Source organism: Penicillium waksmanii (genome assembly GCF_028829765.1).
Source record: "Penicillium waksmanii strain IBT 27052 chromosome Unknown utg000009l:1.0-4314994.0:1.0-4318279.0, whole genome shotgun sequence".
NCBI lineage: Eukaryota > Fungi > Ascomycota > Eurotiomycetes > Eurotiales > Aspergillaceae > Penicillium > Penicillium waksmanii.
In genome coordinates this window covers 1975217-1993689 of record NW_026643255.1, presented here as the reverse complement: position 1 = coordinate 1993689, position 18473 = coordinate 1975217, and the positions used below count along the sequence as shown (strand labels likewise).

Here is an 18473-nt window from a genome sequence, read left to right as displayed (position 1 = left end):
CGCCACAATCTTCCCCGCAGATCGTCTTATCGGAAAATGGGCTGGATTGAATATCACCCCATCTTTGACGGGACCCCCACCCTCGTTTGCGACGACAACTTTAGACCATTTGATCATGTCGCGCCTAGGCAGCTCTTCGGCATTCTGTCCGATCAGAATTGGAGATGATGACATTTCTTTTGCGATTTTCGATGATATATTCGGTACGATGCAAACTTGAGCAGCTCACATCCAATTCACACGGAATAACATCGCCTGGAAACGAACAAGATGACTACCCCAACTGCACCCCCAATCCTGGACTTTTCTCCTTTCTATGGCAATGACAGCGAGGCCAAGGCAAAGCTAGTGGAGGAAGTGCGAAAGTGCTGCCACTACAATGGATTCTTCCAAATTACTGGTCACCGAGTGCCATTGGAGCTGCAGAAACGCGTGATGGAATGCTCCAAACGCTTCTTCAACCTGCCTCTGGAGGAGAAACTACAAATCGACAAAAGTGAGAATCACCTGGGAGATTTTCCTTCGGTGAGCATAGTGCTGACTTTGCAGATCACAATTCTTTCAACCGCGGCTACGAACTCCTCCGATCACAGATGCTCGAAGCGGGCACCGGCCCCGAACTGAAGGAAGGCCTCTACATTGGAGAGGAGATTCCCGAAGACCACCCATACTTTCTGCAAAAGAAGCTAAACAGTGGTCCGAATCAATGGCCGCAAAATATTTCCGACAAGGAGGAATTCCAGAAAACGACCATGGAATACTATCACGCGGTGTTTGAACTGGCGAAGGATGTACTCGGTGTCGTGGCTCTCACCCTGGGTGTGGAGTCGAGCTTCTTTGAGCCACTCACCGAAGGTGCTGTCGCAACTATGCGATATCTGCATTATCCTGCACAGCCCAAAGACGAAGATGAGAAGCTGAACCGTGGAATCGGAGCGCATACAGACTTCGGCTGTGTTACTCTCCTACTGCAGGACGAAATTGATGGTCTGCAGGTCTTGGATGCTCCATCTGGAAAATGGCTCGATGTTTGTATTTCATCTATCATGATTTTGGTGCTTGGTCTAACTTGTGGATAATAAAATAGGTTAAACCTACCCCCGGAGCATACGTGATTAATCTCGGTGACCTATTCATGCGCATGGCCAACGACAAATACAAGTCAAACACGCACCGCGTCATCAACAAATCTGGCAAGGAGAGATATTCCATTCCATTCTTTTTCAGTGGAAATCCAGACTATCTCTGCGAGTGCCTACCGAATTGCCGCGAGCCGGGCGAATCCGCGAAATACCCCCCCTATCACGGTTCAAGACATGGTAACTTCTGCCTACAAGGATAGCTACGGTCGCGCCGAGAAGTACAAGAAGGAGCTTGAAGCGAAGAAAGTGGATGTGGGTCCAGCTTTAACTGCGGTTGGCGCATGATATCTACTGGAATGCATGAGGCCGATGAATGGAATGATGCCACGCCCTGTTTAACAATTTGCATTTTTTTGTCGACGTCACGTTATCTCGTACATTTGTACAAATTGAAACTATCAAATAGCTTTGATTTCGAATACCCTTCGTTCCTCTGTATATTTCAAGCTCATCCCCCTTACGAGGCACAAAAGTGTCAACGTCATTGAACTCTCTACTGCTGTAATATTCAAAAGTGGGGGGGTTTCGGCCGGCGTTAGATTCGTATCAAAGTCAACCCACCTTTGCTATCGGCTAAGGATACTCTAACTGCTTAGCGATTATTGGCTGGTGTCATCCGTAAGCAGAAATCCAAGCCCTAGAGAGGAGTATATGAGACGATGGGATGATCAGCGTGTAGAGTAGTATTTCGAAGCTCACCATCAGTTTTAACAACATGGATGATATTCGATCAACAGAGAAAGATGCTCAGCTAAATGGCTCCTCTGCAGATGAGGGTTCTGGGAAGGCCATGCCTCTTAGCGATGGGGAAGTTGAGCAGTTCTATGGCTCTTCTACTACCCAGGCCTACAGGCTCAAGTCTGAGTTGGTTGGGCAGTGTATGGAAGAGATTGGGATGGGAAGGTAGATATTGTATATTCAACCTTGACTCACACCGTACTAACTTATTGAAGGTTTCAGTGGAAGCTTTGGGTCGTAACTGGCTTTGGATGGGTAGTTGACAATGTTGGTTCTCAGGACTTCTTGGTTATTTCAAGTGCTAATGATTACATTCTATCTCAGTTCGCATCCCAAGGAATCGGCAGTGTTCAGCCTCCAATTCGGCAAGAATTTTCCGGCATCGTCCAAGTGAGCTATAGTTCTGTTGCATATTATGTCGGTCTTATCCTGGGTGCAACATTCTGGGGCACATCCAGTGATCTTATCGGTCGGCGACCTGCTTTTAATTTCACGCTGCTCATTGCGGGAACATTTCTTTGCGCTGCTGCGGGGTCCATGAACTTCATTGCATTCAGTGGTCTTTGGGCCGTTATTGGTACAGCTGCAGGGGGCAATGTGCCTGTGGATTGTATGATTTTCTTGGAATTCGTCCCTGGAAGGTCAGTCCTTGTGACCCGCGAAATGATATTCCCCTCTGACTTATTTAGTCATCAATATCTTCTTACAGCTCTTTCGGCCTGGTGGAATATGAGCCAGCTAGTGGTATCATTGATAGCCTGGGTGTTCCTTGCTAATTTTAGCTGCCCGACCGACGCAACCCCTGAGACATGTCGCCGTCAAGACAATATGGGATGGTATGTGGAATCCCCGAGATGAATCTTCATATCTAACAAAGTATCTTGAAGGCGATATACACTTATTGTGCTTGGCGGTCTGGCACTTTGCTTTACCTTCATTCGCCTCTTCGTCTTCAAGCTCCCCGAAACCCCAAGATACTTGCTATCCCAAGGAAGAGACGAAGAAGCAGTGGAAGCAGTTAATTACGTCGCCAGACAAAACGGAAAGCCTGAGCCTCTGACGATTGGAATGATGCGCGAAATCGATGCCCGGCTAGGCAATTTATCTGAAAATGGCGATCAAGCGGCGAAACTATCGAAAAAAGAGATACTCGCAGAGACTATGCAAGCCTTTAAAGGCGAACACTTCCGGGCACTCTTCGCAACTCGAAAACTTTCTCAGCAGACTCTCATTATCTGGGCAATCTGGCTCACAGTTGGTAAGCAAAATTGAAGTAGTGGGCTTTGAAAAATTCTAATAAAAGCCAATCAGGTATTGCCTATCCACTTTACTTCAATTTCCTTCCCTCATACCTCGCCACCAAGTTTACTCAGGACTCTTCCCTCAGTCTCACCTACCGCAACTATTGTATCGTCTCAGCTGTGGGGATTGTGGGTCCGCTGTCCGCCGCTGTTGGTGTGAACACAAGGCTCGGTCGTCGATGGATGATGGGAATCTCGGCCGCAGTCACGGGTGTATTTCTGTTCGCCTATGTAGGTGTTAACACCCCTACCTCCAGCTTGGCCTTCTCCTGCGTCACCAGTCTACTAGCAAATTTTGGTAAGTGAAACTCTTCCAATAAAGGTTTGGCCCGAGACTAATACAAAACAGAGTATGCTGTGATGTATGCGTTTACTCCGGAATCATTCCCTGCCCCCCCATCGTGGTACTGGTTATGGTACAGCAGCGGCACTTCTTCGACTGGGCGGACTAGTAGCAAGCCTTATCTCATCGCAGACTGGCTTCAGTAGTGCTCCGATCTATGTGAGTGCCGCTCTTTGGGTGGCCGTCGGCGGATTGAGTATTGGTTTGCCTTTTGAAACGCATGGACATGGTGCGCTGTGAATGGCTGCATGGCTAAACGTGTACCGGGTTCTACGGAGGCTCTGGGAGATAGTATGTATATGGAAACATGTGGTAGCGGAGTATCAATTTATGATATTATACTTGGAATCGAGGAAATGAGAGCAATGAAGACTAGGTAGAATCCATTTTCATGTCAATGGATTCACCTTGTGGATTGACTCATGTTAAGTAAATTCTAGTACCAGTCACCTGAACCTACAAATAAGCTGCTCTTGAATATTTTCTTAAAATTAAACGAAATTAAGAAGGAATCGGGCGCGGAGACAATAACGTGTTCCCGAAGTATAACGTCACACGCTTGACGGAATGGGTCACACCTTTTTGCAACAAATTCCAAGGCTTGAGACCCAATTAAATTGAGTAAAGTCTTCGAAAGCCATGAAATTGAATCTATATTCTTTTCTCTTCTTTCCCCCCATTTTCCGTTCCTTTCCTGATGTTTTCACCATTGACAAGTCAGCCTATAATCACGTGATCCTATATTGAGGCCTGAGGCCACAACGTCGAATGATTGCGTGTCCAATAGGAACCGGCTCCATGCTTCCCCGGCTTCTTCGCTCTCCTGACTGCATCACGTTCCGCGGTGGGTTAATTGCCTTGATTCCAACGGCTTGGATAGGAGTATTGATATATTGACACACGAGCTGCGACTTGGCTCTCCTCCATCAACCCAGCTCGCAGTAGCTTGTCGCAGAGGCACCAGTCCTCAATCCCTTGGACATGGACCCGCTTCACCCTTCCAAAACATTTCGCGTTGATGAATCTATATCCCTCACACTCCACAAGACATCGCTCAAAATAACCGGTAGGTCTTTCCCGATGTGTCTATTCGTTCATAGTGGATATCTGTAATCCCGGAGTTAACATGGTTGCGATCGCAGATGACAACACCGATAAGGAGAGGACAACCCGATATTGCTGCGGATTGCTTTCGAAAAAAGGTATTCACAAACTCACTCAAACCCATTCCATTCTGTTATTGCTTCAATCATATCCCCTCATGCTCCACAGCCCTATACAGCCCTGTTTATTTACACACTTTCTCTCTCTCGTAGTGCCTGGGCCCAGGAATATAGATTTATACTCTATCTTGAACGCCTATATCTCTGCAGATGGTCTCACGATAACCTACCTGGACGGAGAAAACGGTACTTCAAATTCAACAGCACCAATAAACGCGCTTCAATATCCAGTCAGCGCAGAGCAAAAAGAGCAAGCCACAGCCTGGAAAGAAAATCTCCTGTCACACGCATACGGTCAAGCGCAGCGAAGCAAGAGGCTCAAAGTTCTCGTCAATCCATTCTGTGGCTCAGCATTGGAAAAAGTCCGCAAATTCGCCGCGCCGATATTCGGCGCCGCCCATTGCGAAATTGACGTCGAGGAGACGCGGTACAGGGGTCATGCTGGCGAGATAGCCGAGAATATCGCTCTCGATGCATATGATGCCATCGTATGTTGTTCCGGAGACGGTCTGCCATATGAGGTGTTCAATGGACTGGCAAGACGATCTGATGCTGTCGAGGCACTGTCGAATATGGCGGTGGCCATGATACCTTGCGGCTCGGGAAATGCGATGGCTTGGAACCTCTACGGCACGGATGATCCTTCACTGACTGCTCTGGGAATCGTGAAAGGGGTGGAGATGCCGCTGGATCTGGTTTCCATTACGCAGGGGACGCAGCATACGGTTTCATTTCTCTCTCAAGCGCTGGGTGTGCTGGCCGATTGTGATTTGAAAACTGAGCATCTACGGTGGATGGGAGATACTCGTTTCATTTATGGTGTTCTTGCTACGATCGCCAAGAATACGAAGTATTCTTGCCAACTTGCTTTTAAGCCTACAACGAGTGGAGGGGACAAGAAGGAGAAGGAGAAGGAGAAAACCGAGAAGAAGGATCCTACGAAATCTCAGAACTTTCCCACCAGTCTTCCTCTCCAATATGGCACCGTCTTGGACGATATTCCCGAAGATTGGGAGATTATGCCCCGGGAGAGATTAGCCAGCTTCTACACCGGCAACATGAAGATCGTCGCCAAGGATACGAATTTCTTCCCTGACGCGCAGCCAAATGACGGCTTCTTGGATATCATGATGATAGACGATACAATTGGATGGGCTGCCTCCCTCGAAGCAATCATAAAGCTTCCGCAGGGCAAATGCAATCATCTCCGAGATGTCGAAATGAGAAAGGTTTCGGCCTATCGGTTGACGCCCTGGAAACCTGATGGAGATATCAGTGTTGATGGTGAAAGGTATCCATTCGAAGCCTTTCAAGTAGAGGTTCATCAAGGCTTGGGTCGAGTACTCTCGAAATCTAGGGATGAATATCAGGTAGTGGGCTAAGTAGGTAATGGTCCAGTCTTTCTCCAAGGACCTGTGCATCTGCCATGATCTAAACCACAGCTATCCTCGAAAATTTAGATGGTGGCATCTACAGCTTGGAACAATTTGTAAACAAAAAAAAAACCTTGCTATTTGGGATTTCTTTCACTTGAAAATATCAGACTTTCTGTGCCGACCAAAGACCGCCATTTTTCCTCTTTGGATCCGCGACACCGAATAGATGCCCTCTCCTGGCGTAGTGGGATTTGCCAGAGTGGAACAACCCCCACTCTTGCTGTACTACAATGATGGGGGATACTCTCGATAACATCACTAAGGTGGCAGCTTCCCCTCATTCAATTCCCCTCACACTATCTCTGGATGGGATGCTTTAATAAAACTAGTCATCCGGAATTCCCGAAAAGTCCCATAATCCAATTCGATCCGGGCTCTTCATTCCTCTCTCATACAACCTAGTAAATCTCCGCACCTCAACCCTCCACGACCTTACATTCCACCATACAAATAGCGAAAATGGGCAAAAAGCGCGTTCTAGTTAGCTATGGCGTCGACATCGACGCAGTTGCCGGCTGGCTTGGCTCATACGGAGGCGAGGATAGTGTCAGCGACATTAGTCGAGGTAAATAAAAGCAACTCCAAAACACACAACAGCCTTTACCCAGGCATGTTTTTTTTTGTTTTCGCTCAGATCAACCAACTAATTTTCGTGTTAATCAAAATACAGGACTATGGGCCGGACACATTGGCACCCCGCGCCTACTCAAGATGTTCGAAAAACACAACATTAAAGCAACCTGGTTCATACCAGGCCACTCACTCGAGACATTTCCCGAAGAATGCGCCGCTGTTCGTGACGCAGGCCATGAGATCGGACTTCATGGGTACTCGCACGAGAACCCAGCTGCTATGAGCGAGGAACAGCAGCGCGATATTTTAGACAAAACCTACAACATGCTGACCGAATTCTGCGGCAAGCCACCGCGCGGCGTCGTGGCGCCGTGGTGGGAGGCTAGCGCCGAGATGGTGGAGCAGTTACTCGAGTATGGTATCGAGTATGATCACTCGATGTCTCATGAGGATTGTCAGATGTACTGGTTACGAACCGGCGACTCGTGGACTAAGATTGATTATAGCCAGAAGGCTGAGACGTGGATGAAGCCACTGGTTCGGGGCCAGATGACGGGTTTGGTGGAGATCCCTGGTAGTTGGTATATTGATGACTTGCCGCCGATGATGTTTATTAAGAATTCGGCGAATAGTCATGGCTGGGTGAATCCGCGTGATGTTGAGGATATTTGGAAGGTGAGTTCAAGTTTCAATTCAAATTAGTTAGGTGGGGGTTGTCATTGTGTCTCGCCTGGGCAGTCCTGATTACAATCTCGTCTCTGCTACACACTTCTTGCAATTTACTTGTCGGCTGATTAGATGGGAACAGGATCACTTTGACTATTTTTATCGCGAGTATGATGAGTTTGTCTTTCCTATGACGATTCACCCGGATGTTTCGGGGAGACCTCATGTGCTCCTTATGCATGAAAGGTGAGACAGACAGAGACAGCCGGCTCGGGCCTTGCCGAGAGAAATACTGGCTAAAACATCGTCATATTATTTGCTGACTGACACCGTGCAGGATCATCGAGTACATCAACAAGCATGAGGGTGTCGAGTGGGTGACAATGGAACAAATGTGTGATGAGTTCAAGAAGAAGAATGAGCCTCCAGTGGGGGCTTTGATGCCTGCTCTTAGCAAACAGCAATAATGGGTGTTTCGAGTGGTGCTTATAGGTCCTGCTAGTATTACTTGCTACTTGCTATAGTTGTTGCTGAATATAGCTATACCACACTTCATTTTTCTGCATGTAATCTTCATCCTGTAGATTCCTTCGAGTCCCTCCCTGGGTTCTTAAGGAAGTGAGACATCTCGTATGATATGGCATTAGGCGTTCTAAATTTCTACCTGGGACGAGTTTAGGTCGAAGGTGATGCTCAACAAACGAGTACTTTCTAGCTATTCGAGCTCTGCTCATGACCTGAGTCTCAGGTGCCCTGCAGAATCCTGTCGTCAAAAGATACGTGCCTAATGATCCATGGAAATGACACATCATCCAAAGAACTCTGAAGCCACCTCGGACTCGTCCGTCAGAGTCGGTGCGGTGTGAAAGGTATCCCCCAATACGAGTATCTTTTCGCCAGCCCATCCCAAGCCCAACCATGACTAAAAGCTAAAGGTAATGGCGACCCAGGCACAATGCTATCTAGAAAATCTCAAAGCTCAGGCAGCTATATCTATGGGGCCTAAACTTGGCACTTCTGCAGCATCAGTGCAAGGCACATACAGAAGGACCAACCTTGAACACCCTCAAATACACAAACACACAAACATGCAGACAGACACGAAGTACATGCAATAGCATTGATAAGTCTCACGCGGGACTAAACTCACTTATTCCGATGGGAACAGCATTCACCAATGTACTCACCCCACCAAATCACTGCTGACGTCTATTTTACCGCTACTTGGGTGTTGTGGGTACAGTGATGTGCTGGATCCAATCGTGAAGATGTGCCTGGGAAGTTCGTGGAAGGTCTGTAAGGGACGAAGGGGTCAGTGAGTTGGCGGTGGTCCACGTGGTTCGGTACGGGTGGAAGGCTCGGGTTTCCAAGCTTAATTCCCCTGCCGAGGTCGATGACAAGGTACTTAAGTTCATTGGCTATGCATGGTGTTTGTGATAGCTCTGTATGCTTTTTTGTGTGCAAATTCTTGCCTGTTCTGGACTAGTTGGGTTTAGCTTGATGTATACGTGCCCAAGCACTAGGTACTATTTCCACCGCGGCCCTTCTCCGATTCGGAGTCCACTGGCATTGATGAGTCGATTTGCACTTTAGAAGTATACTACTAGTACTAAATTGAACAGTAGTAGCTAAGGACATCGAGAATTACAGGTCCTAGTGTCTCTAATGGAAGATTGAAAATTGAAAAACAATGAATATCTAATCCATACAACAATGGTATGAGTAGTTTGAATAATGCAAGTAATATATACAACGACAGGCGTTCCGCTCAATCGGAACAGGAACAATTAATCGATAATGAGGCTCAGCTTCATCCTCCAGCTGCAGCTATGTTCTATGGGATACATGGATGTGGGGTGTGGGGGTATAATGTAGAAAAAGGGAATGGACGGACAATAGTCCTGCAATATAGAAAATTGGAATGAGAATGAAACCAATGGTGGGGGAAATGAAGGAATGGAAAATGAAGATGAACATATAAAGGGTAAAGGGTAAAGGTAAATGTAAAGGAGACTCGGGACATCTTAAGGAAAGGCATGATCGGGCGCGAGTAAGTAGTCGCTATATGTGTGAAACCCGAATCGTGAGTCGTGAGTCGTATCATGAGGCATTCATTAATCGTAAGTTGGCGGTTTTCTTTTTTTTTTTCTGGTTCTTGGGTTGTTTTTTGCGCCGTGTCTATGTGGTCATTATTATAGTCGTGGTAATGCGGGCGGGGTATTGATATAAGGCGAGAGAAAAATGGAGGAGATCCCATCGAATCGATGCTAAGCATCAAGATCAAGTCCTCGAGACAAGGTCCTGGAAAAAGCGAAAGAAGTTCTTCTTAATGGACTTGGACCCACAAGGACCCAGTCCACCCTCTCCAGCCGGGGCAACAGTCATCGGACCCACGATATCCTCGTCGCCCATGTAGGGAAACTTGTCGTTATCGTGGAGTCGGGGGATGCGGACTGATTCAGCAGGGCTGGGATTCTGGGTCAGAGTGAGCGCGACACGGTCTTCAGCGCCGAGATCGGCGAGGAGGGCCTCGTGCTCGGATTTCCAGGCCAGATTGATGGAATCCCATTTCGAGATGGTGAGTTTGTAGATATTTGATGTGACACCGTAATGCTCGCCCGTACGAACGAGATGTTTTGCGAGATTGCAGCGGGCCATGTCCCAATCTGCGCGTAGTTGGTGGAAAGATTCAATGTCACGGGTCTCCGGGACATATGGTTCCGGGACGATGGTGAAATTCGCGTGGCCCAGTTTGTTGGCCCATTCATCTGATGGTGAAGAAAGGGTGAAAGGGGCCGGACTTGCGTCGCCGGAGACAGTGCGCAATGTGCTAGCGCGGGGCCGGCTAATTGAGGCAACAGACGGTTTCGAGGAGAGTGGGGGCGATGGGACTCCCATTCCTGCGATCCGGAAGCTGGAGGTCACGCTGCAACGAAGGCCGCAGTCGCTCACGTCTGCGACGGATGGGGATTGGAGCGGGGATTGGACGCGCGAGGCGACAATACTTGTAGGATCGTCGCCCATGAATGGGGGAAGTAGTGGAGTCGTGGCTTGCTGCGTGTCGTTGTCGTCTTGGCTAAGGCCCTTACTATTGGCGTGGACGATTTCGATTGGTTGAGCGCCTGATTCGCTGAGGCGCTCCTCGAAGATCGTCCGCGCAGGCGAAGGTGGGATGGAGTCGATTCGGCTGATGGGACGGACGACTGGGCTGGCAAAGGCGGATGACGCGGCTGAATTGGCGCGCGAACGGAGATCGTCCGGGAAAGCATCGCGCTCTGGGCTTCCAGAGGCTCGCTTGGATTTCCAACGGGTCGACATGGTCGAAATATGCGAGCCGATGCGCGAGACGCCCTTCATCGATGGGGTATCCGAGCCACGCGTTTCTCGCAACTGCAGGTCCATGCCCACGCCACTATCGGTAAGATCATAGCTGTCCGAGGGATCCATAGGGAAATAGGTTTCGTCGGCGGGGGTTGACATGTTGCAGTCAAAGTGTTCTAGATGGGGAGTGGAGTTAGTTGATTTGAGTCATATATGACAGAGGTAGGTGGGGAGGGACATACGGAAATAGCCATCTTCCAGCGAGTCGCGCGAGCACTCTTCCTCTTTGACGCCAGTAAGGTGACTCCGACTAGGGCTGTCCATGGAGTTTCCCAGGCCGGTGGAGGATACGAGAGAGGAAACGGAGCTGGACACGCGGTTATGGCCGTGGCCGGCGGCGGAGAAGAGGGAAATAGCGGGCGAGGCGGGAGCGGAGGTATTGAGGCTTAACGGAGAAAGCGGGCTTGGGAGCTTTGGTGACTCGGGCGTGTCGAGTGAGTCTCGCGGGTCGATATGGATTGGTTTACGCATGGCGCAAGGAGCGAGGCCGCAGGGCGTCGCGGGGATTGGGGATGGAGAAGATGCGTCGTGACGGCGAGCATGGGGAGCAGGCAGCGGCACTCTTATCAAATCTTGAGTCGCCACGGGGTGGCGGTGTGATGGGATGGGAAAGAAAAGAAAAGAAGCAAGGCCAGCGCACGAATAGGTGGGCCAAACACAGACTGGGCAGGCTGGGACGAGGTAGACACGCTGGCTGGGCAGAAAAGAGCCGTTCGTGCGCAATCGGAAAACGGGCCGATGCCTGACAAGGGGATCCCCGTTGTGCGACGGGGGGGAGGAGGTGGCGGTGATGGTGAAGGGAGGTGAAGGGAGGTGGTGAGAGATGATGAGGGGGAAGAAGGAAGGTTAAGATCACAGGACTCAGTGCTAGAAGTGTACCAAAGTGTACCAAGTGTACCAAAGTGTGTCAGTGCCCCAAAGATCTGAACCGAAAGAAAGGCTAAAGCGTAAAGCGTTAGTGGATTCTTTTTGTTTGGAAAAATTGGAACTCCGATGGGTTCCGGTGGTTGACAGGGTTGTTGTCCATGGTTGTATACTATGTGCTAACCACATCTGGGCTAGTGGTTACCACATCCAGACTAGCCCAACACCAGAGGCAAAAAAGAACACTCTGGAAGGCTTCCCCTCTCCCAACGGCTACACACAGTGATACTTTGGTGGTGGTGATGGTGGTGGTGGTGAACACTTGGTAGAATAGCCCACTGTCGTCATTTCACTCTTTTACACTTCTATCCTTTCATCCTTTCATTTATTCTTTCATCTCATTCAACTATACTATCGACTATTTTATGATACCTTCGCCGATCGGCAGGGTCTAGACTTCAGTGGACACCTGCTCTCTTAGGAATGATGTCGCCGCTCCACCAACCCACTTCGACGGTTCTACTAGCCCATCCTAGCACTAGCCCAGCAATCCGATTGTTGATGCATCGTCGGTCCGAATCGATTCCCATATCTTCCCTTCTACACCCCATGACAGGTCGCACGGCTGCGCAGCACTCGGTGAGAACCTTAGAGGGAGTTGCCCGGTCGCACCGCACTCTCAGTCTCCGACTGGATCGGACCTGTGTACTGTCTCAGCTAGACAGCAGTGCTGCCATTGTGGCATTGTGTACTGCAAAAGTACTAGGTTTACCATTGGCCTACCATTTAGAGTGGTGGACCGTACCAACTGTACTCTGCCGACCATCGGAGTACAAAGTACGGACGTACGGAGTATAGTATAGGGAGTATGTATACTGGTACGGAGTATGAATACTGCCTCGCTCTCCTATGCTATCATTCTGCACCTACGTCAGATCCACATGGTCGGGAACTCGGGGAGCAGGAATACCATTTCAGATCTCTTCATTGGCCGACCCGGGTGAGGCAAAGGGGCTGCCGAGTTGTTCCCTGGTTATCGCCGCCGCTATCCAGCAAAATTTCGTATTTTCGGCTGTTGACCGCAGGACCTATTCGCTTGGCTGAAAATAATTTGTAATCACAGCGATGGGTGACAGCCATTTCTCTGGTTCTGGTGGCTCCGGCCTCGTCAGCTGAATTATTTTTATTTTTTCTTCCATAAGATCACTCGACCCTGCAGGTCAAAAATCAAAGTTGGACTCGGCTCACACGACAAAATCTGACTGAACAGACCTGAACTGACGGGAGATCGCTTCCTCGGCCAATCACAGCCTCTCCGCGATCGGCAACCCATCGGCCCTAATTCGGTAGGCCTTAACACTAATAGACGATCGTGATTATTATTATTACTTTTATTATTCATTTTTTCACCACCTTCGCCATAATATTCACATTATACATCAAAATCTATCACATTATCAATACCATCACTTCCCATGATTCAATAGTCATGCCCGTACAGTACATCTACATGTGCATATACATGCAAGATCTCGCTCACCTCAGATATTACCCGACCGGACCAAAATCCCTTCCCTTCATCCGAGCTAGTACGAGTACGGAGTACAGTATGTACATATGTACATACTGCCCTACCAAATGAGATCCCTAAATGTAAATGTAACCCCCACTCTTCGCCGGTTGGACAACAGATTACTACAGTATGTATACAACACGGCATGGCATGGCCACAACATGGAAGATGCATTGTAATCAATATCACATCGAGCTACTAGATTTACCCCTCGCCAAGCTGGTCTCATTTCGGCTCGCCCCGAATTGCCATGCGGGTGGATGGTTGGATGGCGTTGGGAAAAATTACCAATTGCACCATCGTCTCGAGGGCCTCCGAGTCTTTACCCGGCTTGTTGGGAAATAATATGCATGATGGATTCAACCACCTCGTGAGATCTTAGTCGAGCCGCTCAAAATCAGCTTCACCGAGTTGTTCTCTTCATAATATTCTTTGAACTTTACCTTGTACTAGGATAACACTATACCTACTAGAGTTAGACTACCCCTGATGTCGTATTTAACGGAATTCCAGCACAGTTGTAATTATACGAATGAAAATAGGCAATGTATTCTGTTGTATGGAACTTCTATTGTATCAATCAGTGCTTGCAGCTCGTAGGAAGCAGATTAATTTTGTCTAACTCCAAAAATAGTCATAGAACTCCTGATCTCACCCAGGACTTTTCTCCACTTCGTTAATAGAAATGGGCGTTGACTATAACTGTAGCCCCGCAGGGTCTATCTAGCGAGCTATCTTGACATCAAGTGCTGTGCTATTTCGATATTTTCAGATCACCATATCTTAAACCACAAACTTGGTGACAACGACACTAACGCATACGTTTTTAGCCCGTAAAAAGCAAGTATATCAACTTCACCTGGAAAGCAAAAACAAATGCCAGAAAGTCACTTCCTCAAACAATCCACGCAGTCAACGTTCAAGGTTTAAACAGTGCCATGGTGAACAGCCTCGATATTATTGCCAACTGGATCCAGTAGGAATGCGCCATAATAGTTGGAATGGTACGCCTCTCGCAATCCAGGTGCACCATTGTCCTCAGCCCCGGCCTTAATACCTTCAGCGTAAAAGGCATCGACAGTCGCCCGATCTTTCAAATATTCAGTCTGAGGTTAGAAAAGGTGTTCTCTAAGTTCAACTTGAAGTAGATATTGACTTACCACTTGAAGCAAAAGCGATATGGGATGGATATTCATTTGGTGTCTTGATTCCACAGAGCCACAAGTCGGGACGCTTGTGATCTTTTAGATCCTCACGCGGTGCTCCTAGACCGACGACGGTTTCACCGAATTGGTGCCAGATGGTATATCCGAGTGGCTTCAGTGCTGCGAGGTAGAAGTCCAGACATTCTCTGAATTTATCCTCGGGGACATGTAGAGACATGTGGTCGATCACCATGGTTTATGACGAAGGGTAGTGGAGATGAAAGAAGTTGGTAGAGCCGAGGTAGGGATGAAGGAAGTTTAAGTTGATGGAAAACGATGGTTGACGAGAGAAAGTTGAAGATAGGTAAAGGGTAATAATGAGGAGAGGAGGGGAGTTGGGAACGGACAGTGTATAGGCACTGTGTATGAGGTGGTCAAGCTGGAGCGAAATATTACTCCTTGCACTGGACAGAGGCAGGGATACTCCCTCGTTGTTATATATGTCCCATAGCCCGCACTATATATAAAGATCTCAAAGAACTTTAATACGGGGATCGTCACGTTGTTCGAAAATTAATACTCTCCATCCGAGTGTTCAATTATGTAACAAACCCTATATCCTACCCGGAATAACCATAATAAGCGTAAGATCAACCTCACAACGGGTCCAAAATGAACATGTTGCCTAACCTAGCCATCGCTGCCTACGCTGATTAGGCTGCCTAGGCTGCCTACGACTGTCTTTTTAAGATATACCTAGGATAATTCACATACGGTCTTAGTCGCTTTATTCGGAAAACCCACATTCTACACTTGAAGAGTACCGACCAGTTTAAAAATATGCCATGGCACCTTCGTATTCAAGGACCAACACCAAGCTAGATCCAATAAGGGATAGCGTGCTTCAGAATAGAATTCAAGAACAAAAACGAAAAGGAAACAAGAGATGAAGCTGATTTCGAGCGGCCCTGTACCTCGTACCCAACATTAGTATATTCATTTTTCTCAGCGTGTACTTGAAGGCCGGTACAACTACTCGTATTTCTCAATGCCACACAGCACGAATTCGGCAGCTCTACTGACACCGAAAGCGATTCGACAGGTGGGTAGTACACCCAACTGGCTTCAATTTATTTTTTTGCCGTTCTAGACATCTTTATTCCGCATGGCTTTGCATTTTTCACAGCCCATGGCTCTGAGTCTGAGTGAATGCTGGAGGTGAGTCCGACCGGAGTTCATGGCCTGAATGCTGCTGAGTAATTGTTCATGTCCATTTATTTTTTTCACCATTCTAGCTATCTTTAGTGCGCGTGGCCTTTGGTACTTCATAGCCTACTACTTCGAGTGAGCAAAGGCTTCAGGTGGATCGGACCTGCAGGGTCTAAAGCAGGTATATTCTGCTTGAAGAACTTTTTGTCACCAACCAGATCGTTCTTCACGATTAAATACTCTTTTCAATGCCACCTTGTGGTAGGAGATCAATTGGATTGAATCAGATACTCGAATTATATTCCCGGGCCTGTCAACAGTATACTACAGTACGTCCCGAAACTGGTGCAACCGCGTACACTCTTTGAGTGATTTGCTGGCCTCACTGCCAAAAAAGGCCAAACCATCTTAGGGATAACTCCAGAATATCAATATTCCTGGATTGTCCCAATACCACGTTTTACTTTTTAAAATACGATATTTTGTCTCGCAACTGTACTGGCGTCCACCTCCAGCCGCCCGTTGAGCATTGCCTAGCAAGGGGTTTTAGTAGTGAGAAATGTTAGATGCCTTAAGTGACGCGTATCCTATGCCAATTCACGATGACTGCGATGTTCATGTTTTTACAGAGCACCGGCATTTGACCCCAAGATCAAGCGTTATAGGGAGTGACCAGCAAGCGGATATTTAAGATATTCCCAAAGAAAGACCAGTTTTACCCCCCCCAAAGGGAGAAAAGGGTGTTTAAATCTTGGCCCTGGGGCCGTAGATGCTTAGATGATCTTGACAGGCTGGGAAGCGAGACAATAGAAACAATTGGAAAGAATCGTGGTGCTGGAGAGCTAGCCCAGAAGTGGGATAGATTGTGGCTCGCAAGAAACCAACGACTCTCCCACACGCGCGCCTAGGCTACTTGTGCTCGTGCTAACCAAACCACAGGGTGGCGGTCCTTTCTCCGAACTGAACCAGTAATCCTTTATCGCAACCCGCGATGGCGGGGAATACGAGGTCCATCCCGTCTAGGTCCTTGGCACCTTAGTCCTCCCAGGCATAGACAGGCCAAGGATCAAATGGTGCCAGTGCTTAAAGTTGCGACGCCCCTCAAGTGTTTCTGTGCTTCAACTGCTCAGAGGTTGGCTGGACAGCTGGATACGTTTGTCGATCAGTCTACAACGTTATAGATTTCATGCACTAGGACCCATAGAAAAAGCTAGCCACTATGTTGCTCTGCCAGCCTGTAGTTTTGATTTTTGCTTTCTTGTCGATTCCCGCTAGGGTTCTATCCCGCAGAGGCAACGGCGATTCCAGCAGCGATAGCGGGACCAGCACCGACAGCGACGACTCCTCATCCAGCGGCGGCACTTATGTCTGCTCGGATGATCACAAACTCACAACCACCGGCCTCCAGCCGAGCTATTACCTCAATTACACAACGGTCGCTGGCGACCCTGGTGCGTATACTGACTGGAACGGACTGTACTTTCAAGGCGAAGCTTCCTTCGACTACATGATTCGCGATCTGCCGACCAACAACACCTACCATGGAACCAATTGTCCCAAGGACCATCGCTCGATTCGCATGTTGGGCATCGCATGGGTCGGGCCGAGAACTCCTACTCCGCCAGACCTTCACAACTCCTTTACATTGGGCTTCCAGGCCTGGCAATCTGACAATTCCATCGCCAACATCACCTATTCCTACAGCTCCTGCGATACGGATGTGGATCTCTTGCATCTCAAGACAACCGTTGACTGGCACGAGTACGTCCACGAGACGAATAGGGATATCGAGGGGGCCATCGACGCCGTGGTCCTTAATGTCACCCAGGCCGGCAATGATAGCCATGAGGTCCAATTCGAAGGGGTCTACGACGTATCGGGGATGAGGCCAACCCAGACAATCTTCGCGAGTGACGGCATGCATAAAGATCAGATCCATATCCCTGCGGAAACCTGCAGTATGATGGGTGATGTATTGATCGGATGGCCGTCAGGGGCTATGATCAAGGGGACAATGACCAACAACACGCTCACATTGTCCATCTCGGGGACGACGATCGCTGGCTTCGGTGATCTAAATGGACCCCATGACGAACAGGTGAACGTGACTTTCAGTATCGCCTTTACGGGCACCTACGACTCGGCCAACTCATCGCAGGTTCTCCACATTGGAGCGAGCGATGAATCGCTAGTGAGCTTCGAGAAGGCAACCAGCGATGCGGTAGCCTGGGCATCACCGCGATTGCTGCTCGCACTGTCATTAGTGGTGGCCACTGGAATGGCATATATATATTAGAGGCTCGGCGCTGCTGTCTTTGAGGCTTACGAACTCAGGCATATACATCTGATTATAAGGCCGGGTGCCCGATGGCATTTTTATTCCCGTTTTGATGCTAAGCTCAGCAGCTTTATAATGCTTCCCAATTCCCCCATTTACCCACTGAGCTTCCACTAAGCAACCATAGAACATCTATTCGTGCTTGGCATAAGTAATGTATATTCCAAAGCCATAGAGAGATTAAGCCAATCCAATCTAGTTTAGCCCTAGTACCTATAACTATCTCTTATTTAGATCCCTCTCTCTCTCATTTTCTTCTCACACAGGCCACTTTTTTCTGCTCATGCATTGCCTACTACTGTTATACTGTGACCTTTGCTCATCCCTAGCGGCCAAAATGAGCTTCGGCAGACTTATCCGTTGATAAAGGAGACATCATAATAGTTACAGACCGAGACAAGTAGGCTTCTCATACTAGGTTTCTCGAACCTCCACTAATCGACCATCTTCCACTTGTCCCAGTTGAGATTGATTGATCCCCTCACACAAGGTCATTGAATGCACATTTAATATAGTTCGGCTTATCACAAGGCCAAAAGAG

At 48.3% G+C, this 18473-nt stretch overlaps 7 protein-coding genes across 7 annotated transcripts; 5 read left to right on the top strand and 2 right to left on the bottom strand.

The window, feature by feature from the left end:
- Positions 1–270: 270 nt before the first annotated feature.
- Positions 271–1427, top strand: encD (Fe(2+)/2-oxoglutarate-dependent oxygenase encD; the record flags this gene model as incomplete). Its single annotated transcript, XM_057270340.1, has 4 exons — positions 271–496; positions 550–1028; positions 1088–1177; positions 1239–1427. 4 exons carry the CDS (start codon positions 271–273, stop codon positions 1425–1427), a joined length of 984 nt encoding a protein of 327 aa, XP_057117514.1.
- Positions 1428–1857: 430 nt separating this feature from the next.
- On the top strand, positions 1858–3764 carry N7481_011120 (uncharacterized protein; the record flags this gene model as incomplete). Its single annotated transcript, XM_057270339.1, has 7 exons — positions 1858–2045; positions 2096–2521; positions 2570–2716; positions 2768–3138; positions 3192–3479; positions 3531–3543; positions 3668–3764. 7 exons carry the CDS (start codon positions 1858–1860, stop codon positions 3762–3764), a joined length of 1530 nt encoding a protein of 509 aa, XP_057117513.1.
- A 741-nt stretch (positions 3765–4505) lies between these two features.
- On the top strand, positions 4506–6129 carry N7481_011119 (sphingosine kinase; the record flags this gene model as incomplete). Its single annotated transcript, XM_057270338.1, has 2 exons — positions 4506–4590; positions 4841–6129. The coding sequence occupies 2 exons, from the start codon at positions 4506–4508 to the stop codon at positions 6127–6129; spliced, it is 1374 nt and encodes a 457-aa protein (XP_057117512.1).
- Positions 6130–6642: 513 nt separating this feature from the next.
- Positions 6643–7889, top strand: N7481_011118 (polysaccharide deacetylase family protein; the record flags this gene model as incomplete). The annotated part of the gene is made up of 4 exons (XM_057270337.1): positions 6643–6748; positions 6854–7431; positions 7463–7668; positions 7760–7889. The coding sequence occupies 4 exons, from the start codon at positions 6643–6645 to the stop codon at positions 7887–7889; spliced, it is 1020 nt and encodes a 339-aa protein (XP_057117511.1).
- Positions 7890–9702: 1813 nt separating this feature from the next.
- On the bottom strand, positions 9703–11274 carry N7481_011117 (uncharacterized protein; the record flags this gene model as incomplete). The annotated part of the gene is made up of 2 exons (XM_057270336.1): positions 9703–10919; positions 10986–11274. The coding sequence occupies 2 exons, from the start codon at positions 11272–11274 to the stop codon at positions 9703–9705; spliced, it is 1506 nt and encodes a 501-aa protein (XP_057117510.1).
- Positions 11275–14166: 2892 nt separating this feature from the next.
- N7481_011116 (VOC family protein) lies at positions 14167–14638 on the bottom strand (the record flags this gene model as incomplete). The annotated part of the gene is made up of 2 exons (XM_057270335.1): positions 14167–14330; positions 14401–14638. 2 exons carry the CDS (start codon positions 14636–14638, stop codon positions 14167–14169), a joined length of 402 nt encoding a protein of 133 aa, XP_057117509.1.
- Positions 14639–16813: 2175 nt separating this feature from the next.
- On the top strand, positions 16814–17890 carry N7481_011115 (uncharacterized protein; the record flags this gene model as incomplete). The annotated part of the gene is made up of 1 exon (XM_057270334.1): positions 16814–17890. The coding sequence occupies one exon, from the start codon at positions 16814–16816 to the stop codon at positions 17888–17890; it is 1077 nt and encodes a 358-aa protein (XP_057117508.1).
- Positions 17891–18473: the final 583 nt, after the last annotated feature.